The sequence below is a fragment of the Leuresthes tenuis genome, unplaced genomic scaffold, assembly GCF_036924035.1.
Source record: "Leuresthes tenuis unplaced genomic scaffold, fLeuTen1.0.hap1 SCAF_8, whole genome shotgun sequence".
Taxonomy (NCBI): Eukaryota; Metazoa; Chordata; class Actinopteri; order Atheriniformes; family Atherinopsidae; genus Leuresthes; species Leuresthes tenuis.
Genome location: NW_027325362.1, coordinates 10,729,600 through 10,752,929, shown reverse-complemented (window position 1 = coordinate 10,752,929; position 23,330 = coordinate 10,729,600). Strand labels below are relative to the sequence as shown.

The following is a 23,330-nucleotide window of genomic DNA, read 5'->3' as shown; positions in this document are numbered from 1 at the left end:
GAATAAGCAATAGCCCTAATGCCAGTGCCAGATGACCCTCTTTCTGAAAAGATGCATAGAGCACAACATGGTCTTGTTTGGGAGCAGAATCAGTACAGTTTTCATTGTGATGTAGACGGAACACCCGTGTTCAATATTAAAGTCAAATTGGAGCAGGGCCAGAGGCCGTTAGTACAGAAATGATGTCTTTTTTTTTTTTCTACCAATACGTCACTTGTTTTTATTAATATGTTTTATTTCAATGTGATTTCACTGTGTTTGTATATTACTGACGAACCTCTGTTTTTCAGCTCTCTGCGCTGCTTAGATTACAAGACAGAAGATAAAGCCACAATGTGTCAGTCGAAGGTAAACTGGCCTCTCTGGGAAATATAGCTTTGACATTTTTAGAGCCTCCCATTCAAATTGTGTTCCTCCAACACCTCCAAGAATAGATATTGAGAAAGAACTGTAAGAAAAAGTTATTCTTACAACAGCCATTTGTAGCAATGAATAGTCAAAGCAACAAAATTGTTTAGATTTCAGTATTAGGTAACTGTGATGATTAAGTGTCAAAGTGGAGGTAGAATACACAGTGTTAGGACTTTCATTTAATCACTGAGACAAATTTCTAATTATTTAATGTCTTAAATCTCAACTTCCTCATGGCTTAAGCAGTGTGGAAAATTGTGAAAATTCCTGATGAAGGTTAAACTGAGCTCAGTTACCTCTATAGGGAAACAGACTGGACATAAAAAAACTGTTTTCAATTTCCATATCCCCTGGTTGCAGCCATTCTATAACAACCTTGTCTGAGCATGGGTACTTAAGTGAATTATCTATAAGAGCACACTTAAGGGAACAATTTATTTTGGAGAAAAAGCAAAGCATTGGCCTTAGGCTTGGATGTTTGAAAAATGCGTTACACAAATGTACATGAAACCCCACCTCTGAGAGAGGAAGAGAGCTTTAAAGATAAGTTAGCTCATCTAAGACTTCAGATCGTCAAAGTTTCAGTGCTCTGGTAGATTCTCAGAGCAGACTGGAGAAAAAAAGCAAAGCTGGCAACATAACTGGCACCCAAAGGGGTTTATTGATAATGCCAATTTAAAAGCAAAGGCTGAACAAGTTTAGAGGCTCACACAGCTGGATGAAGATGATAACAAGGTGTTAACTCTTACTCAGTGTTAGATTTGTTTATATGATCTTAACTCCTGCTAAAGAAACTGTTTTGTTGTCAATGAAATAGTCATAATCATTTTTATATTCTTGTCATTGTACCCTACAATCCTGGACGTGCACGGGAGTGTGTGTGTGCCCACACTGGTGTGTTTTTTCATCAGTGATCATGTTTTCTTTTCTTTCAGAGAAGCAAAGAAGGAGGAGGATGTTGTTTTCCTGATCGACACGATGATTGCAGAGGCAGGAACAGCTATGACGTAAGTTCTCCTACCTCAGAGTATCTGTGGCAGCATGACAGGTGATACCTCCAGTAACTGTGTGACAATGTGTTGATGTGCACGCCTGTGTTAGTAGGTGTAAGCATGTCTGCCTGTAGGTGTTTTGCTTCAGCAACAACAGCCTCGCTTTTCCCCTCCGCTTACATCCTTCCACCTCATCTGTGTGACGCACAAAGTCTTTTTTTATGAATGAACCGTCAAAGAGGATGAGAGGGAAGAAGCCAAGCTGCCGCTGCTGTTGATGATGATGACGATGAGGGGTGTCTAAGCACCAGAATAATGTCCAAAACTGATGTGCTTCATATTCCAGCCTCCTTCGTGTGCTCACAATATTTTCCTTGCAGCACATATATCTACGCAGCAGAATTCACTGCATACACACCCACTTACACACATACACACTCACCAAGGCAAACAGTTACGTGACTCTCTGCATCTCCATCAGATCGACTCCTTACCTCAGCCCCAATAACGTTGCTGTGGAAACGGCTCGTCATATACAGTACCTCTCTCCTTCTTTGCGCACACTCCCACACCAGACACAGCAACCCAAGCGATACTCCCAGCATACCCCTCCTTCCTCTATGCATTATGAATAAACCATGTGGAGGCTGTTCAGCAGCAGTGTCAGGAATGCCGGTCAGGACGATATAAGGATTATCTTAGCAGGCTTGTCATGTTCTCTTGCATCTATTTGACCACAAACACATGGATCAAGTGATGAGGGAATCACGGTGGCACAGTTAATGGAATAAGGGTGGGCTGCTCCTCAGGATTCCCACGCTGGATGCTCGTGCATGTGAGGAATCTGACTCACTGAGTGACTACGGGATTAATCTCTTGCTGGTTGGGTGCTTGGTTGGCTGACTAGCTTCTATAGACCTGAGAGGAGAAACAGCAAAGGAAAGTCCATTTTTGTGTCTTATTGTGTCTTTTTTTTTTTTGCTTGCGCTTCAGCCAAGAAGCCTGAATCTTAACCTCTCTCAGAAAGACAACCACCCATCTAACCTCATCTGTCTTCACAGAAAGACAGTGAAGGAGGACTTCTCAAGATTCCCGAGCAGCAAATGAAATGCTGAATACTCCTTCCCTCACATCTAAGCTACAGCGCTTCTTCCAGACTTCACCTGCCCTTTCCCTTCTGCATCCTTGAGGCCATGTTCTGCTTCTGTTTCCAGAGCCCCTCCCTCAAGCTACAAGCCCTTGAGGCTGACTCGGGACCCGCGCCAGAACCAGGAGACCCCCAAGCTCAGGATAGCCTGCCTGCTGAGCAACAACCTCTCGCTGAAGCGCAGAGCCTTCATTTTAGCCACACACCACCTTTATCACCATTTCAGGAACAGCACACCGGCGACCCATCACCACCTGGTAAGACAAGGACACTGACACAGTACAATAGTGCAGGTGTTTGAACTTCTAGGAATAAAATATCACTCACACTGTGATCATAGAACTTGTTTCAGACTATTGAATTGATCTAATATTCTATTTATTTATTTAGGGGATTGTTTAATTCAAGACACCCCACTTAACAATACTTTCAGCCTCAGTGAATGTCGGTGGGAATCAAATCATAATCACAAATACTGTGCTGACAATTATTGTTTCTCCAATCTATACACTGAAGTTGTTGGTTTTTTTTCTCATGATTTTATGTTTTTAGTCCATCTAAACATTGCAAGAAACCAGTGTGTATTATTATTATTTTTATTATTTAGAATATACCTGCTCTAAATGACAACCACTTATTAGCAGTTTTTGTCACGTACAGATCAAGTTAAAACACCACATATAAGTAACATAAATTGAAAAGAATGATTGGTCTTCTTTTTTCTTACAGAACACATCGCATCTCCATCTTCATCAGAGTCCAGCCCTGTCCTTTCCACTGCCTCTTATTCTGAGGGACTTTCAGGTGAAGGAAGCTTGATGTGCCCACCAGTCCCTACCGCCAGCCCACTCCTTTCTCGTTTTACGACGAGTGACTGCCCCATTCCCTCGCCGCGTTGTCCCAGCCTCAGCCATAGCCAGCGCTACAACCTCGACCCTGAAGCAGCTCCATCGCCACCATGTTCACAGCACATACGCATGTAAGGAAACAGTCACTGCTGCTTACAAATTTGTCACCAACTTTATCTAATTTCATCTTGCCATTCATCAGTAGCACAATTAACAACTGATATGAACGTGTCTTTTTTTATCAGCTATTCTAAAAATAGAGTGGAGTCTCTTAATGCCATATGACGTTAGACACCATTTTTGACTTTCTGTCTCCAGGGCTCGCTGCAGTGTTCCTACACAGCAAGATGAAGGTTCTGTGTCCATCTCATTACTCAACAGACATATTCACACGCTCAGGAAGAGAATCAGGCGTTTTGAGGAGCATTTTGAACAGGAGAGGCACTACAAGGTGAGGGAGGAAATCAGACCTGCTTCATTAGATAATAAAAATGGAAACTTAGATTACATAGAACTTTTCTTAACAATTTGTCAAGGGTTGGGGTTATTTTACTTATTTTTATGGTAGTTACTCGACTGGGTATGTTTGAGGCCCTTTTTTAAAATGATGCTACTGAAGTGAACAACAAATATCAGACTAGGATACATTTCTCCATCTACTGGTGTATTTTGAAATGACAGTTTGTTGCACAACGGATCAGGAGATGGTCCACGCTCTGCTAATGATGTGAGTGCCTCCTTGTTTTTTTCCAGCCAGCCCACAATGACAAGACAGCAAATCCAGAGGTGGCCAAGCTGATGAAGGAGCTCATCAAGAGTCGCAAGCAGCTGAGAGGTCTGTTATTTAACCAACATACACTGATATGTGGTTGAAGTGGTGGGAGAAGTATTTTTGTGTAAACTCCCCAGTCAGTCCAAGTTTCTTCTTGTGGAAGCATGCTCTTCACCATAAAAAAGGTATCAGTGTAAAATGGGCCTTAGTTAAGCTTAAATGTGAGTTGAAGGTGTGTAGATTTATTACATCACATTTGTTATTCATGCATGATGTGACAACTTATCATTCAGTGATTAAAAACTATTGGGGGGGGGGGGGCAAATGAATAGATTCAATGACAGAGAAAGAGTCAGTGTCAAATGTGTAATTACATTTTTCTGTGGCTAAGTCCTTAAAGTGTCCTTTAAAGACACTTTAAACTGTCATTTAAAGCATTGATTTTTATTTTCATTTTTTCCAATTTAACTGGAGGGGATCTTAAGTGGAATTACCAGCACAAAGATAGTGAAATTACAAAGTTACTAATAGAGTTAAAATGCTACAGAATTGAATGCACAGAGGTTATATATGGAAAGTACATCACTTATCATTAATTAATAGAACTTTTGTAGGAAAATGGCTTTTAGTGATGTGTTTTACTGTTGAACAGTAGATAGTAGAGGTTAAGCTAGTTCAGCAACATCATGTTGAGTTGGTTTATTGGGAGATGAATAATGAGGCAGAAAAGATAACTCAGCAAATATCTGTTGCACAATTATATTTATTGTAGTAGAGGTGTTAATAGGCGTTTACAATATAAGGACCAGAATACTCTACTAAAGTATAATCTATTTAAACATTTTTAGATTAATGCGCTGCTGCTTTTCTTTTATTTCTCTGAATGCTGTACCTTATTTATTCAGAGATGAAGCTGAGACAGCCAGAAGAATCGGAACCGAAGGGTCCCAGAAGTTTTGGCCCCAGAGCTGACACATGCAGGACCAATATAGACCAAAGAGAAGCAGGAACTGAGCTGCAGCAGCTTAATAACAACAGCAACACCAAACCGGATGTAGAAGAAACAGTCAACACGATAGCCAACAGGCTGAAGGAAAGACGGCGAGAGCTGGGCCTGCCCGACAGCATTAAGGTTGTTACTGCAGAAATGTTTCCTCTGCTCACGCAAAGATTGTAATGAAAAACAATTGATGGAAGGTTGAATAAAGTACTAAAAAGTTACATGTTGCTTTTTGCAAATCGACATGAAATGACCTGTTAATCGTATTCACTGTGCTGTATGTACAGGAGATGTCCCATGTCCAGATGATAATGGAGAAAACCTGCATGCAGAAATGTTTGCTGTATTTTGAGGGTCTGCATGGACGCCCGGTAAGACAAGCCTCTTCTTCAGCTTTTCCTCTTTTCTTGTTGGCTAAAAATATTTTGGCTCTTTTCTGTATCTCTTTGCATCATTTGGGTTGAGTTTCCATCCTCCTGTGAAAAAAATCGATGAGCTTCTGTCCTTGTGTCTGTGTGAATTCAGAGTAGCAGGCAGGAGCGCACATTGATGAAACCTTTCTACAATCGGTACCGTCTTCTCAAGCAGCTGCTCGCTTCTGTTTCCACCGCTGCCATTACGACCATTGTGAGTAACCTTGTAAATGATTTGGGGTTTTTTTGCTTTGAAGAGCAACAGTACTCAGATGTTCAATTTTCAAATAGAGTGGGTCATCTTTTAGAAGAGAGAAATTCAGTGCAGTGGTGTCATTCTGCCCTCCAGTGGTCAAATATGAGAAATGTATCAATGTATGTATCATTCAAACAGATAAGATAAATGCCTGGATAAACATTGTTGAAACTGATGCTGGTAGCTAATAAATAAGACTTTATCCAACATATAGCAGATGATTTTAAACAGACTGAACAGAACTGGTGGCTCAGTAAGCATCGATAGCCTCTGCTCTTTTCGTGGTTTATGTTTTCCTTTTCATGAAGGGATACTTTATTGCATTTGTGGATGTGTCTACACAGGAGGAAGAGGAGGACTCGGACGAAGAGCATTCCAAACACCGAAGCCCCAGGCAGCAGCCACTTTGGTTAACTCCGTCCAGGTGTGTGTCCTCAGACGAGTGGCAATGTCTGCCTTCCCTGGATACATCTGAAACACCTCTGGTGTCTCCACTGGAAGAGGTGAAGAGTTTTCAGCCACAGATCATCACCATGGCAACGCTACATGAAGCTTCAAGGTACAGCTTCTCTGTGTGTGTGTGTGTGACAGCAGCCAGAAGCTCAGATTTGCTTTAACTTGTTTATCATCAGAGTTCCAGGCAGTTTTATTACACATATTAACATCCAATTTTTGAAAAAAAAAAAAAAAAGGATAAACTGAGTCTTCCTTTACGCAGACAAGAATTACTGGATCATCTCAGGATGGTTCGATTAGAGAAGAGGAGACTTCACCAAGCGCTCCGGGAGTTTGAGGACCATTTCTACACACAGACTGGCAGGTAGCAGACACACAAACCACACACGCATCACTCTCCGAGTACTTGGCATTTTTATTTTATTTAGTCTTTTAATAAACTTGGAACGTTTGGTTTTTAACAATGCCTTGTGGAAAAAAAAACAAAGAAAAAACATCCACAAAAGAAATGTCATCATAATGGTATGACTGTGTAATGCACACTCATGTAACATTAATCCAGCACAGAGAGCTCAGGAAAAAGACAAAGAGAAAGACATTTGCTCTGGACTGTACACATCCTTTGTATTGTACACGTTCGTTGTCCAAAGTAAATACAGTAAGTTTTCGATTACAATACACACTGTACAAAGCTATCTGAGTAAGGCAACATAGGGACTATCAACCAGTTGTGAACGCTGCTGCAGGTTGTTTCAAAACTACAAAAAAAGAGAACATTTTGCTTTTCATTTGCATTCTCTCACCTCCATGTTTTGTTAACAGGACTTGTCAAAAGGAGGACCGTGGACCAATGGCAGAGGAGTACTGCCAGTACAAGAACCTCAAAGCGAAGCTGCGTCTACTGGAGGTCCTGCTTAGTAAACAACAGGACTCAACCAAGACAAGTTGAGTTACTCACAGTGGGACTTTTATTCATCCTAACAGGACTCGATCATTCTGATCATCTTGATCACAGGTTGTGAAGCTGAAGGGTCTTGTATCATGCCATGCTCATTATGTAAATGCACTTTACATGAAGAAAACTGAAGGAGATTGTTGACAGCTTGAATTATTACTGGGTAACTACATGTTATAAACTTGATGTAGCAAGTGTATGCTATGTAGCACAACTCTATACGTCAAGGATTAAGCATTCCAACAACTCGGTGTTAGTTAAGTTTGAGTAATTTTATAATTACTGTATCTATATTATGGCACTTTGTTACTCACTTTTTTCCTGTCCCAAAACAGTTTTTGTCCATAGCTGATGTAGAAACTGGATTTCTAAAGGTTCTGTCTTGACCAGAAAAAAAAAAAAAGGTGTAAACTTAAATGCAACTAGTGAGACAATCCTGCAGTGTTTGTGCATGTCAGTTTTTTTTTTCAGCTGTGCTATGATATGCATTCAAAATTTCACACTTGATCTAAATTGTGACCATTGCATTTACATCTTTAGTGCAAGTTAAATATGCTGTCAAATTCGTGTTCTATCACCCCTCCCCCTCTTTTTTTGCCTGTATGAAATTAATGCCCCCCTAAATGCCTGTGTTGACAATGATCAGAGCTTTTAACATTGTGCACTTCTGGTTTATATAGTTTTCTATTTATTTATATACATATGAATGTATCAATAAAAAATAAATATTTTTTTCACATTTATTCTCCTAAACACAGTTTATGGTTCTACTTTCTTTATCTTTCCATTGATGATAAAATAAGAGTGACTGTAGCACAGAAGGTTGCTATGCTGGAGGTACTGACAGCTTTCAAACTCATGCTGCACAGAACTGCATCATGCTTCTTTTTTTTCTTTTTTTTTTTTTAAAGGTTAACAAGTTGCTCACACTTCAAATCAAAGACTTTGTGAAAACACATTTAGGCTGTTGCATTAGTACTGTTTAGATTCCACAGCGGTTTGATGTCTGGTTTTTAATACCTTTGGTATAAAGAAAGATTACCATAGATGCTGCAGCCCTCGAAAAATTGTAGTACCAGTCTATGCCACTAGTAGGAGGTAAAAAGAAGTCTGAATTTGTCAACTGTGGAATTCAAAACAAACAGTCAATGTTATCAGGAAGATAAGAAATTCTTGTCCACAGGTAGTGGACACTCGGTTAACAGCATATCAATAACACCAAGGCAAAGGTCATTAATGAAATATGTGACAACTGATTCAAACAAACAGAAGGTTGAATAGAAGCAGCCAGTGTTTGTTAGTTCAATTAAAGGGTTTAGTCTGTACATCAGTGGGACTTGCTCGATGGATGTATAGATTTGCGATGTTCGGATATTTCAGTGTTTTCAGTGGAACTGCAATCCTTTTCACATGAGGAGAGGCGGTGCAGGTGTTGGGATGTATACCTTCCTCTTTTTTTTCTCCATTCTTCTTTGGGAATGATGGTCACTTGGGACTAAAGAGCATTGTCAGATATGTTTATGTGCATGGCCGGGAGCCTAATAAATCAGCTGCTTCATGCATGTGTTGGTCTGCTTCAGTACATGTGGACTTCCTTTGAGTGTAGAAGTCAGTCAAATCTAGTCCTTCACTCCCTCTTCTGCTCCCTCTTAGCGTCCCACACTGATGTTGCAGGTCTTGCAGCTGGGGTCCTTCTTGGCATTTACTGTGGACATACTCATCAGCTGGTGCCCGCTGATCTCTGCCACAGTGCCCAGCGCCAGGTCTACAGGCTCTGTGTAGATCACCTCCAGGATGACGTCCTGGGCATGGTGAAACACCAGACCATCTTCCTCCTGCTTGCAGGTCAGGAAACGGTTGTTGCCGATGTCGAGCGCAGGAAGCCTCTGCTTACAGAACTCGTCACCCCTGGAACCCTTGGGTGCCAGGACCAGGATAACATAGTGGTAGGCCGTATACATGCAGTAGAAGTCTCCAAAGTAGAGGTTGGTGTCGGGATTGAACAGTGTGTCAGCCCGAACCTCAAAGCGATGGCGACCGTATGGAGAATCCTGGGGAGGCTTTCCTGTGTTGAACTCTGTGTTGCAGCTGAAGAAGACGCCCTCTAGCTTGCCACTGATGGGCGAGCCATGGCTCCCACTGTTGTCTTTCACTGATGGCAGCATCCGGTTCTCTTGCACCTCCCTGGAATTTGGTAGAAAAAAATATTGAAACAAGCTGTTGAACATGCCAGTTTATCTTCGAGGCAATCTATAACAAATCTGCTACAATTTAAATGTAGTATTTGGTGCCACTGTGGCAGTCAAAGTGATCTCACAAAGGAATCTCTGTAAGGTTGACTCTGTTTAATTTTCTCTCAACCTTACTCATTCTGATGAGTATATGGTTGATATCCGTTCAACTTGAATGAGCGATAGTCTCTACAATGCTTTTGGCAAAGCAGGGTTTAAGTCACCCCTGTTGCTAGGCATCTGTCACAGATGATGTCACAGTTCAGACAGTATCGTAGGTTCTTATTCTTTGTCTCCTCACTGATTGGCACCAAGTCTCTCATACCCTCATATGCAGATTAATGGAAATCTTATTTAGTTACACTATTTCTCAAGTTGAAATTGTATTAGCCCCATCAAGTGTGTCTGACATAAATCCCAAGAGATTAAAATAAAAGATTTGAATTTAATTATAACTGCTACAAAACACAAGCAGCTTTCAGATTAGCAGATTACATTTCAAACTGTCCCCATTGCATGAATTTGAATTGCAATTATGCAGCTATAACGCCAGAGACTGATTTTGCATCCTTGATTAATGCTTTGAGGGAATTATGGAATTGTACAGTTCCTATTGAGTGTTAATGTCAGTACTTTTATTCCCCACATGATGGTGCAGTTTAACTGAAACGCTCTCAGTGTGCTGTGGTAGATACAGCTAAGCAAAAGGGAGAGAGGAATGACGTCATGCTGTACAGCACTACAAAAAAAGAGAAGAGTGCTCAGAAGCTGTGGCTTGAATAGATAATCAGTGTTCTTTGTAAATCAGTGAGCTTTTCTTAGAAGGAACAGGGTGGAGAGAGGAAATGAGGGAAAAATGCATTACCATTAAAAGAGGGGAATAAGAGGGTTGTAGGAGTTTATGTAATTGCATAAAACCAGACACAAACCAACATTGTCTTCCTATTCAAGGGTTTAAAGGATATTTTTTTAGAAATTGTGGGCCTTCGCCTTAGATCCTTAGTCTTAAACTTCAGTTGAACAACAACACGTGACATTATACCGTGTAAAAGGTGGAGCTAAAATATCTTGTACACCGCCTTGATCATTGCTCTTTATCATTATCATCTGATCTTTATCACTGCTGACAAGGAAATTTGGTCCACTTTTCTTTCCAATGTTGCTTCGGTTTATTGAGTTTTGTAAGTATAAATTAATGCACAAGGTATCTTAAGGTCCCACCAAAGCATTTCAATCAGACAGAGGCCTGAACACCTTGGCTCTTCTCTTTTTCAGACATTCTGTTGCAGATTTGCTGCTGTGTTTTGGATGATTGTCCCATTGAATGGCTTAGTTTTGGCCAAGCATTAGCTTTCAGACAGATGACCGCACATTCGACTCTAGAATACTTTGTTATACAGAGGGGGTTCATAGTCGACTCAGTGACTGCACTGGTCCTGTGGCTGCAAAACAAGCCGAAATCATCACCTTTCCACCACCATGTTTAACAGTTGGTATGAGGTGTTTGGCAAAAACCCTAACAGCATATCAGCACAAATATGACACTGTGTTTTGTGATCAAACATCACTGCTTTGGTCTGTCCAAAGGTTATTGTTCCACAAGTATGGTGGTTTGTTCAGAGACAACTGTGTAAGCCTAAGCTTTATTGTCATGTTGTTTTTAGAGAGAAAAAATGTTTTTTACTGGCCACCTTTCCAAATAAGTCACACTTTTTTTGTCTTTTTCTAATTGTAATGTCATGAACGTTAACATTTAATATGCTAACTGAGCCTTGTAGAGTCTTTTTGCTGTTCCTCTAAGTGCTGAACAGTCTGACCTTGGTGTAAACTTTCAGGGACATACACCCCTGGAAACGATTGGTAACTATCTTGAATGTGAACAAAATTATCACTGCAGAAAGATGTTTGGAAATGGCACTATAACCCTTCCCAGATTGATGAGCAGCAACAATTGCTGATGTCAAAGTCTAATTTAAGGTATGTTTCTGTAAATAATTAAAAAACAATGCAATCATACTATGAATTAATGTGTGGGATTACATTCATGATTTAATCTCAAAGTATATGGATACAGTGGTAATTACTGTCATGTGACCTACATTAACAATACATCATCGCACCAATAACTTTTAGATAAGCAAAGTGGAAATGAAAAAGTAAATCAATACACACACGTATCACATAACAATAAAACCAACCAAAAAACAGAGAAAAGAGCTTTTAGTGTGACAGTGATGCTTACCTTGCATGGTCAAAATACTCCTTGTTCTGGTTTCTGTAGAAGACAGAAAATCGCAGCATCCGCCCAGAAATGACCTCTGCCTTCTCCAGTAACTGGTTTAGATGCACTGTGGAATAATCTGGAAACACATTCAGCACATGACGCTGAAGACTGGAAACTGTATAGACTAAGAAGGGCTTTATGAATGTTTGTGTGAATGGGTGAGTTTGGCTTGTGATGTAAAAGTGTTTTAAATGGTCAACAAGACTAGAAAAGTGCTGTAGAAGTGCAGTCCATGTACTTTTCCCCTACCCATTTGCTCTTCATCATACTGCTTCTCTTAATCCACTTTATAACTGTCCTACTCCTATGATTTTAAATTTTTTAAGAGATTACAGCCACTCTAGCAGCACTAACTCTAGATACAGACTGAAATATACCATCCCAACAACTATTAGAAGGATTGTCCTGAAAATTTGTTCAGGCAATTAGAACCTTAAGAAGATTAAATCTTCAGACTGTTGCAGTTCTATGTCTTTTCCTCTGGTGCCGCAAGCAGGTTTAACATTTTGAGCGTTTCTTTAGATAAATATATTTCACATCTATCAGACCTTGTGGGTTGTTTGTTCATACCCTAACATGCAGCCTAAAATAGAGGTGAGCTTCCCTAAAGGTGACAGGAGATATAGCACATTTCAGAACTATGTAGGACATTTGTTACTCCTAGACAGTCTCAGCTCACAATCTAATGAATCAAATGCCTTGAAATTTGGTGTAAGCATGCATTATTCCCACAGAATGGACTGTGACTTTGGTAAACTTTATGTAGCACTATCTTTTAAAAATTCCTACTTGCTTAATACATACATTTTTGCTAAAACTGTGATGGACTAACGACCTGTCAAGAGTGTATCTTGCCTCTTTGCCCAGTGACAGCTGGGATAGGCTTCAGCCAAAACACCCCTCCACCCCCCCAACCCTTAGTTGGATTACGTGGGTATAGAAAATGGATGGTTGGAATTTTGCTAAAATCGTTAGTTTCATCTGCTGACCTACATAATAAAAAATCTGAATCCACAGAATTTCTTTCTTTGCAATATGCACTGACATGACTTTTGGTTTTATAACTGGTGCTTTCAAAATGAACCTAATTTGAATTGAATAAGTCTGTTAGAAATAAGTAGATTTATTCTGAGACTGTATAGCCTCACGAAGCTGCTACTATGACGGTTTGATAGTTCAAAGCAGTTCAAATCCCAGACAGAAGGGATTGGGCAACAAAGGGCATAAATTGGCTTTTAACCCGAGACGTTAACTTAGACCATTAGGCCACAGGAACGACCATCCCCACGCTTTTTGACAAATTCCACCCTCAAGTCTTCTCCCCATCATCTCCCTTCCCCCGCTCTAAGCCTCTCGCTTGTGACGTTAAAGTCTGTGACCTCTGCATCAGAAAATATACAGCACAGCACCCCTCGCCCCTTTAATCCTTATTTTTCCTTATCTACCCCTCCTCCATCTTTCCATTCATCTTTCTCTCCACTCACCACATTAGCCTCACTTTAATATTCTCCCTCATTGTGGTCTGTCCTTTACTTCACTGTACTCTCCTCCAGTATTGCCCTCTAATTCAGTAAAAATTCAGCAAAAATTAAGGGTAAAATTGAGGGTAAATGTCATGAAATGTCATGAAAATGAATGCATTTATGGCACTGTAAGTTGTGTATTACGCACCAGCAGTGCAGAACTCGATGATCTCGCTCCACTCAGAGACGGCATAGTCCCCATCTGTCTGTTTTGATGCAGTTTGGACGGCCACGGTATACTCTGTACGGGGGCTCAGGAACCAGTGACCCCGGACAGTCATGGGCAAAGGCACAGCCTTAGCCACAAGCTTGGTAGGAACATCCTGGAGGAAGAACAAGATGACAGAGATGAAGAATAAAAAGAGGTGTGTGGTGACAGGAAGGAAGGAGTCAGAAAGAGATTGTCCATGTATGGCTTTCTTTTATCCACACAGAGATTTGCAGACTTCTGCTTACAAGCACACACATCCACACATTTCATATACTGCCGACTATAGGTTGTAGAGTCCCTTAACTTTATGGATGTTGACTATTCTGTTAAATCCCTTTAGCAATCCCCCTACCACATAAGTATTAGTAGGTCTTAGCAGTTCATTGATTGGACCATGAGCCCCTGCCTAGCAACAGAGTCAGCCTGCTCTGACGGAAGAAAAAGGGAAGATTGACTGAAGTATGCAACACGCCAGAAGTAAAAAAAATAAAAATAAATAAAGAAGAGAGGAAGAAGGCTAATGTAACTGGTTTGTAAGATGGCCAAAGCAGGTCTGAGGGAGCAGCTGCCATGCAGGTTTAGTTATCCTGAGGCAAAAAAGGGCTGTGAGAGTGTTATTAACCTATTAGAGTTCAAAGGAATGGATTGCAATGGAGTCTTTGATCAAAACCACCTTGAAATGAGCTATCTTGTCTCAAACTTTGAAAATAAGGTCACCCTGAAGGAAGCAGCATCCTTGCTTCAAAACAAGCATCTCACAATATCTGTCTTTATGGTAACACTTTAGTATAGGATTATAAATCATATCATTAACTAAAGAATGCTAAGATAAGATAAGTATGTTTAAAGAGGATCTGAACACACACTCATTTCAAGAATGTTGATTTTAATGAATATTTCTAAAATAATAGAGAATATATACTTTTGCATTGATTAATACAGTGTGGATCATGAATTCCTTTTGCTCATCATAAACTAAATATTAAGTTCTCATTGTGGTTTACAGCACCTGTGCAAAAGCAGGTGTAAAAAAATGCTGTAAACTAAGAATGCTTTCAAACGTTGAAGTGTCAACAGTTTATTTTCATCAAATAACTAAATGCAATGAATGATTTGATAAATCAAATCAATATTTGGTTAGACTACCCTTTGCCTTCAAAGCAGCATCAATTCTTCTACATACACTTGCACACTGTTTTTGAAGGAATGCTGTGGGTAGGTTGTTCAAAGCATCTTGGAGAACTAACCACAGATCTTCTGTGGATGTAGGCTTCCTCAAAGCCTCCTGCCCAGGTGTTTCTCTATCAGTTAATGACTATGTTTCAACCTACTTGTGAAACTGCTGCTCATTAGCACCTGTTTGGTATAATAGTTGACCATACACCTGACTATAATCCTACAGTATCCTTGACTTTGTGCAAGTGTACCTATAAGAATTTATGCTGGTTTGAAGGCAAAGCGGAATTTTAATTTAATTTTAATTGCAGAAACATTGTATTAATGTAAATGTATTATTTATCTATAGGAGCAAATAGAGTGGTTCTTTTATAGAAACAGAGCAAATAAAGTTTTATGCAACTGAAATCCAACTGATTGATTCTGTGTAAATTCAGATTTGACCCCAAAAAACAACATTTGTTCATTGTGGATTTATTAATTGAAAACTACTTAGTTAAGGTTAAAGCAACCTAACCTTGACTTAAGGACGATCAACAGGAATTCAAGATACATCTGCTATATACAGCTGCTAATCTTTCTGTTTTTCTGTGGAAACTTACATATGTGTGCCATAACCCCTTGTCTCGTTACACATGAAAGCTGTCCAAAGCCTGATCATTATATTTGCTTTTATTGTTGATGCCCTTGTGATTGGTTGTCTATTTATAAAGTGACTAATCTGAGAGACTTACCTGGTTAAATCACAACAAGATAAACAGCTACTGAGGGCATTTATCAAATCTTTGTTCTGTAATCTAGTAAAAGGTACAGACTCAGTCCTTAAATTGTTCCTTTACAGGGCAACACTTCTTATTCTTGATACATTTACAAAATGCAGCAAACTCCATTCATTGGTGAGTCATCTCACAGTAGTGCTTCCCTTAAAAGGTGTTTATCTGCCTGACTCAAGCATTACCTTGTGTTTGAACTTGTTCGAGTTCTTGTTCTCTTTCTTGTTCAGGTCAATGAAGTAGTGTGTGATGCGCTCCTTGCTGCGTGCCTCCATGTCCCAGCAGATCTTGAAGGAGTCGCAGGTGATGTTGCTGATCTTGATATTCTGAGGAACAGGGAGCTCCTCCATCTCAGATATGCTGCCGTCCTGGGATTTACTTCCTGTAAGATCAAATAAAAATAAAATGCAATGTTGTCACTGTCAAAGAGAACAATAACAGACCAAAATGGAATTACACAGTTCATATTTATTGAATGAATCTTTTGAGAACTCACATGTGGCTCTATAATCTTTGCCCATAATGAGTGTTTTGAGACTGTGAAGGGGGATCTTGTGACCACAGTAAGTCAGCGGTGCACAGCCTGAAACGCTGATTCCAAGCTTTTAGTCATCCTGCAGAGATTTTGTTTTTTCTGTCTTCCATTTCAGTGACCGTAATTCTTCCTCACTACTTCAGTATTTATCCCACAGAGAGCATCTACTGTAGTATAGCCTCTGTGTCACATAGAAGCACAAAGAGCTGCCTGTGTTGCTGACAACTATATATGTTGTCATGGAAACACATCAGTCTCTCAACATTTATGCACCTATGCTTTGCAGAGCATCTTCTCAGTAGAGACTGTTCCGTTTATGAACCACAGAGCAGGCTTTGCACACAAGCCTGCAAAAACATTTGAAATATCAGTAAATGTTAGAGATCTTCAGCTGCTCATTTAATGAGGGTCACATTTAGTCACACCACTGTTGGCCTATTTGGCCTCGACCTAAAGCCCATTGCTTTTCATCAAAGAGCTTGGATAAATCTCACATTTCTCTCAGCTGCGTGTAGTACGATACCCAAAGGCTTACAACTCAGAGTGCAAACAGAGGCGAGTGAAAATGTCAGAGCACAGCTGAATGAGAGCTTTGTCAAATTAGGATGAATATGGACCTTGCATCACACTATGACGCCCACTTGGCATGGCAACAATGTGTTTTCTGTGGGTCTAAACACAAGAGTGAGTAAAATTCAAGAATGTGGTATTTAAGGGGGGTAATGTTCAACATGACTGAGTTCCACAGAGAGTTAACAATAGCTGAAGTAGTGGAGCATGGAAAATCCATCTCTGTTCAGCCGCTGAGAGAAGGTGAGAAAAGAGTAATTTTATAATTGGGTGTGTGGACAATCTTTAGATTGATTCTTTTTTAGGAAATAGCCAACCAGAGCCCCCCACCCCCCCCACCCTTTTTACACCCAATGAGCATCTTGTGCATTGGAAACGGATATAAAAAATAACAGATCACTGTCTTAAAATAAAATAATAATCCTACAATAAAGTCAGTTCATAGTATATATCATCTGTATCTTCTGCTTACAGCTTGAACTAGATTTTCTGAGCACTGTGGTAAAAGGGGTTCCTGAGCATGAAAAAGCATAAACAAGCCTGTGATTAAATCCTCAGCATGACAGCATTTTTGCTCGACTCTCAGACATCACTGGTGCACTCCTACAACTCTCTGCATCAGTTTGGGAAAACATCCCATCCTGCTGGTGTTCTGCATTTAAAAGCCTGACTCATTAAACTTGAACCCCACTGAGCTGATTAATTCCGGCTCAGACTGAGACGGTCAATGCGCAACATGACCGAGCAGACCTCAGAGAACAAAATCCTCCACCAAGTCAGCACAGACCAGACAGCCATATCAGCATGGTAAAGTCCCATCTGAGCCTCTGTTGCTGAGCTTTAACTTAGAAAAAGAAGAAGAGGTCTGCTGTCTGCTTATCTGACAGCTGCTTCAGGTAGTGATGATACAGGAGGTCAAACCTTAATGATTTATTTAAAGTTTGAGTGAAATCCTTGAATAAAAATGCCTCTCAATACAATCAACATGTGTTACATATGTTATCCTCTTTCATCCCTACCTCAGGGTAACTGTAGCATATACGTCTGTGAATATTAATCTAAAAACACCAAAGACGAAAGACCTGCAAACTTTCTTATTACACTGCAACTGAAACAGAGCAGGTTCTTATCCTTCTTGTTTTAAAATATTACTGTTTTCCTTACAAAATAAACTCCATGTAGGTATTTACCCTCCGACCTCTCTGTAACTCTGCCACACTGATTTGTCTCCCGTTCATTCTAATACTCCCCTAATTAACTTGTACATAAAGATATTATCACCAAGACAGTAAACTTTTGCTAATGCATGCAGATTGCCTGCAAAAGCAATACTATGAAAAATATATAGCTATGAAAATGACACAACGCATAGGGTGAGGATTCTAATTCAGCTTTTATTATGCCAATAATCTGACAAATGTTAAAACCCCATTAAAAACACTGAGTGTGAATTTTGTGTACTGTATCAGTGAGGCGTGCCTGCTTTGAGAAATGCTACGCTCTGAATCTTCAGGGACTCTGAGAGTGCAGGATGATAGATGGGGGAGCAAGAGCTGAGCAGGATGAAGGTTAGGTGACGAGGGAGAAAGTAAACCTTTCCCAGTCTCTCAGAGGAGACCCAAACCCTCACTCAGACTTAAATGAATGTGCTTGCATTGCACCCTTGGCTCTTTGTTCTTGCGTCAGTTTTGCACTTGTTGCTGAAATTAATTTTGCAGAGTAATAATCTTACCAGAAATCAGTTACATGGTTATATTGCATCATTATCTGATGTGCTGTAGTGTAATTTCGTGCAGGAGAGGAGCAAATGAGAATTAGTTTTTGCTCTTTAGTTAAATAGCTTAGGTGGAGAGATTACTCATGTTGTGCACACGTGCAGGACTTTAAAATGACGTAGAAGAGCCGTGAATACTAAGAACGACAAAATACATAATGCAAAAATATCTGCCCTATCGGAAAAACCATTAAACTACTCAGCTGGATCCCGTAAACCCAAACAAATTACTCTTGTTGGCTATTGCCCTTTTACTCTGTGCAGTCCGAAGCCATGCTGGATTTGCAAAAAATGCGAAAGGATCGATGAAAATCTTGTTAACATGCATATGCTGGACCTTCCTAATGGCTCTCTGTGGTAGGATTTGTTCCAGTATCACCTGGCTTCATATTGTGAATTATCTGTTAGTGGGCTTTTCCAATGAAAGGAGAGTGATGTGTTTTCCATTCAGTCTGTCTGAACAGTACTAATGGACTTTCTTAGTGGTAGGCATGTCTACCATATGTGACTAAAGCTCCAATTGAAGGTCCAGGCTTCTTGAATATAGAATATGAAAAATCTCATTTCAGTGCTCTCATAGTGGGTGATTACTTGGAAAAAGAACTGGTAGATGATAGTCACACTGAAGGTTTATGACTGCAGAAGTGAGCACTTGGCTCAGACAGACAAACGTCCTACATTTTAAGTTGTAGTATAAGATTTTAAACTGTAGAAATGAGTAGCTCAATAGACACTCATGAGGCAAAGACATTTGCAGGCCTTTGAAAAATCATGCCTTTGTCCCTGTCATTGCACAGGCTAAACTGAGACAGAGACCATGCTGGGAGTGAGAGAAGCTGCCAATGGAAAAACATCTTTATCTCAGAGTGAGATAAACAGTCCTCCTCATCGGGGTTACACTGTTTTCCACCTTTTACAGATCTCAAACACCTAATAGATAACTTGCTTCAGTGAAAAAGATTTGTTTTACACAGAAGACCAACCAGGCCAACAAATGTTTTTTTCAACACCAGAATGAGTCATAATTTCTCAGAGAACTTGAAACCATAAACATTATTGTGTTCAAGCCTTGGTTTTCTGCATGATTTTAAGGAAACAAAAAACACGAATACTTTCAAAAATATTTGAAGCAGTTTTTCAAGGTCTGACGGCAATCAAGCTCAGAGTATTTAATAGCCAACAGTTATGGCAGGTGAACTTATTAAGCAGGCTGTAAGTGGCTGTTTTACCTGCATGTCTTGCCAAAACAGTCATGGGACCCAACTGTTCTCACAAAACATAAATTGCCAGCATATTCAGATGGCTGCTGTATATCATAAGGCAGGCCTGCTGTTGCTCGATATGTGACAGATCTGTTAACCTGTTACACTATTCATTAAACTATGGAATTGAGAGGCTTGAAGGTCTTGATGCTGGCTTTTGTTCTATGTTGGAGCAAGTTGGAACAGCTCCATACAAACCACTGAGGAGCACTTGTCACAGGAGTCTAGAGACTCCCTAGCAGTTTTAGACACAGTCGTGTTTTGTGCTAAATGCTATCATATTCACAAGACAATAAACATGACCGTGTTTTGTAGGTGCTAATGTTTATTATCTTATTTGCAATTTAATTTAGCATTTTTATGGCAAAAGGAGAGCCCATGAAAAGCCCCTCTTACAATAGTTATGGTAAATGAAAAAAAAAAAGTAAATCGCCAAATTTCACGTGATGTAGAGGTGGATCAATGAATAAGTGAGAACACCTTACATTTTGGTACAGATTATTTACTGTATTGTGCAATTAAAGTGCCCTCCCACTGTGAACTGTAAAATTTCACTGTGGTATCATAGGTATTGAACAGTTTAGGTGTTGCAGTTCCTTGTAATGAAGTTTCTTCAGACCTGACAGTGACTTAGTGACAAGAAGTAATCCTCAGTGAATGGTTTCCATCCATCTACCCAGCTATCATGGGCACACTTACACAATGCCAGACACTGCAGAGAGTACAGACACACTACTTTGTTGCATAAATGGCAGCCATCCATCATGGCAAATTAATTATGTCAGCCCCACAGCACAACGGCCAAAAGATATAGAGACATGTAGTGTGCATTTCATTGCGCCCCTCAAATACACATTAACTGCAGATAAACAATCAAACTGGTGGTCATGAGTGAGCTACCAAGAGGTTGCTGACAAAAACTGTCCAGTACAGCTTCATAGAAGCAGTTCTGTGTATCCATAGACTACACACAAAACCTAACTCCAGCAGAAGAAATTATTAACATGTGCCTCTTCTGTAGTTTTCCCACTACTCCTTGACAAAACGTCCCACCCTCATGTGCAGCACGTACGCATGTCGCAGTCCCATCACTACATTGAACCATTAACCCCATCTGTAACATAGTGAACACACAGAAACAAATTGTTTCTCACTGTGTTGTGCATTGAAATGCTCAACCAGACCACAGTGTGTATGTGTGTGTGTGTGACAGAGAGCCCTTTCCCACAGACAGTAGGTCTACTGAAGCTGCATGCAACCATTCGCTGGGTTAGCAAAGGTATATAAGCTTCTAATGCAGGTTATCAAATATTAATGAAATTGAGAGATAAATTTAGAAGCCTATGCACTGCTGAAATGAATGCAGTCTTTATCGATGACGATGACACTCCTTTTCCGAGAATGAAAAAAAGGGTGATGCAGGCTTCATAGGGTGTGGCAGGGACTTTGAAAAGTATATAGCCTTCCTGGAAGTCATTTTAGGTGCAGATTGCCAATTAGAAACTAAAGGAGAGATAACAATGATAGTGAAATCAACCCAACCACAACAAAGTCATTTCACAGGATTCCCTTTGTGTTAATGGAAATGCTCTAATCTTCTGTGTTTCAGTCATGAAGCTCAAGTTTAGTCCACAGTGTATTTGCATGTATAGAAGAAGTGATACAGATTAATATAGATTAATTGGGATGTGAATGTTTGAAGTAGTCTACTTCTACAATACGTGAATATTGTGAACAATAATAACAATGTTTATGGAGCAATACAGCCACAGAGAGTGTGAGGGTGTCTCAAGGACATAAGTCACTGTTAACACAAGGTATTTTACTCGACAAGTATATGAGAGTGTCTTTTGGGCAGCAAATGCCAGACTTAATCCAAAAACTCTCAGTAGTAAACTTGCACCATAAGCTGGCAGGGTGTCCATTTGACAAGTGCAGCCCAGCCTATATGCCATTATTCAAGTAGAAGCTTTTGAATCATGCCAGCAAAGCACTAAGAGGATATAAATGCATCACGTTGCTTTAAACTGCATGGAACAGCTCTGGCAGATAAGAAAACAAAGCAGTGTGGCACAAGGACTGCACTGTGATCAGATGCTGGGGTTCCAGTGGTGGCTTAATGAAGACACACCATTGACTCCTCTGGGAACAGTGGCCAGCAGACCTAAATATAGACAGGAAATCAGACAGAGAATTATAACCACGGAATTTCATGGTCATGATGTGAATTAATCTATAATGAATCTAATTAAAAGGCATCTGTGACCATGCATCTTGCCTCGGATGTGGAATAAGTGGTGTGTCATTGCCCTGATGGGTGTGTAGGGCTGCACCGCCTGTGCACACACACATGTGGGTGCAGCCATGTTTTAGCTTTTCATTCTCTCCTGATGATGACTTGCTTTTTTCATCGGCACCATCACATTCGCATCAGAGCTAAAGCCTGTCATTATGGGAAGACAAATAACTGTCCATTTTGATGTGATAAATATGGCCTAGACGCTATCTTAATTATGAATGAATTTTAAATATTCAGATAACTTTGAGTTCGGAGAGAAGTCAGTCGAAGACAGTAAGCAAAGACGCATCTGAAAGACTTGATTGATAATAACTGTAAACGGAGGCGAGAGTTTGGAGAGAATACAATTAAATATTGAGTTACTTATTGACATAAAATGTGCCACATAAGAGAAAATAAACTGAATAAGGCAGCCAACAACAACAAAATACTAGAAACAATGATAGGAGGGGTGGCTGCCGGCCTCTGTCCAGCCTGTGGTGCTGAAATAAAGATCATCATTAGTTAACGCTGCTTTCTCGCTTGTGCGTGCTCACTTAAGAAATATATATGCAATTCTTTCTGATTCCTATGAAAACCTTTTTTCAGCGTAAGTACACGCAGCTATCCCACGCCCTGGTGCCACATCCTTCCAAGGAACCGGCGGAGTAACCGGCCCCTATTCCCTTCAAACACACAATCAAGGTACGGCATGCAGCTAAAACGGCGAATAAACCGCATTCGCTGCAGCGGCTCTGAAATTAACAAATTGGCCAAACGCACAGCTATTGCGGAGAGATTCCCGCATCCCTCTGAAAAGCAGACATACCCCCCCACTTACCATCTCGTTCGCATAACTGTATGGCGTCCAAGCTTAGGTCCTTGATCATCCCCTCGCAGGGACTTAATGGACTGGTGATGTTGTGCGCCAAACCTGGTACCTCCATCACTGCAGAAGAGTCTGGATAATGCTATGGGTTGTTTGCTGACGCTGGGTAAATATCGTCCACTGGACTTGCACAACAGCAGGCTGCCGTCCACGGTCGTCAAGGAAGGACAAAAGAAGGAGAGTCCGATGTCCGGTGAGTCCACTGTTCGCTCCGACGCTCACAGTTCTCCTCTGTCTCCTGGGTGGTGCGGCTAGTGACGCGTCAGAGGAATCGTCACGGACTCGAACAGCGCAAACCGCCAGTTGCAACTTGAAGCAAAGGCAGCCTCTGCAGAGATGCGATTGTACACCCTAAAGATACCAGTATTTGCGTTCAGTTTATATCAAATGCTCCACGCTACAGCGCGCAGGCGCCTGCAACAAGCAGCCACAAGTGTGCGCGCGTGTCTGTGTGTTACGGCGCCACGGGACAGTTGAACATGAATAGTTCAGCGGATTAGTGCAGAGCAGTCTGCAAACTCAATGGCTACTTATGTAACCAGATTAGCCTGGTGTTCTCCCCTACGGTTTGGTG

General features: G+C 40.5%; 2 protein-coding genes across 2 annotated transcripts in view; one reads left to right on the top strand and one right to left on the bottom strand.

Moving 5' to 3' along the window:
- Window positions 1-8,003, top strand: part of LOC140313479 (protein FAM13A-like) — a 16,060-nt gene extending 8,057 nt beyond the window's left edge. Inside the window, exons 10-21 of the mRNA XM_072391582.1 lie at window positions 291-348; window positions 1,347-1,418; window positions 2,618-2,807; window positions 3,280-3,529; window positions 3,717-3,849; window positions 4,152-4,233; window positions 5,076-5,302; window positions 5,458-5,541; window positions 5,696-5,797; window positions 6,184-6,398; window positions 6,558-6,659; window positions 7,118-8,003. Of these exons, the coding sequence (XP_072247683.1) occupies window positions 291-348; window positions 1,347-1,418; window positions 2,618-2,807; window positions 3,280-3,529; window positions 3,717-3,849; window positions 4,152-4,233; window positions 5,076-5,302; window positions 5,458-5,541; window positions 5,696-5,797; window positions 6,184-6,398; window positions 6,558-6,659; window positions 7,118-7,244 (1,642 nt within the window). The 3' untranslated portion in view covers window positions 7,245-8,003. The remainder of the gene's footprint in view (window positions 1-290; window positions 349-1,346; window positions 1,419-2,617; window positions 2,808-3,279; window positions 3,530-3,716; window positions 3,850-4,151; window positions 4,234-5,075; window positions 5,303-5,457; window positions 5,542-5,695; window positions 5,798-6,183; window positions 6,399-6,557; window positions 6,660-7,117) is intronic.
- Window positions 6,699-23,330, bottom strand: LOC140312914 (phytanoyl-CoA hydroxylase-interacting protein-like). The gene is made up of 5 exons (XM_072390801.1): window positions 22,709-23,330; window positions 15,634-15,830; window positions 13,437-13,611; window positions 11,724-11,841; window positions 6,699-9,434 (listed from the first exon to the last, which is right to left on the bottom strand). The coding sequence occupies exons 1-5, from the start codon at window positions 22,812-22,814 to the stop codon at window positions 8,900-8,902; spliced, it is 1,131 nt and encodes a 376-aa protein (XP_072246902.1). The 5' UTR covers window positions 22,815-23,330; the 3' UTR covers window positions 6,699-8,899.

What these genes read in the sequence shown, in the direction of transcription:
- LOC140312914 (XM_072390801.1), bottom strand. Translation starts at nt 22,814, where the DNA reads ATGGAGGTACCAGGTTTGGCGCACAACATCACCAGTCCATTAAGTCCC. An exon ending in ACAGTTATGCGAACGAGATG is followed by an intron (nt 15,831 to 22,708) that starts GTAAGTGGGGGG and finishes TTGATCTTACAG; the next exon opens with GAAGTAAATCCCAGGACGGC. An exon ending in CATCGAGTTCTGCACTGCTG is followed by an intron (nt 11,842 to 13,436) that starts GTGCGTAATACA and finishes ATGTGTTTCCAG; the next exon opens with ATTATTCCACAGTGCATCTA.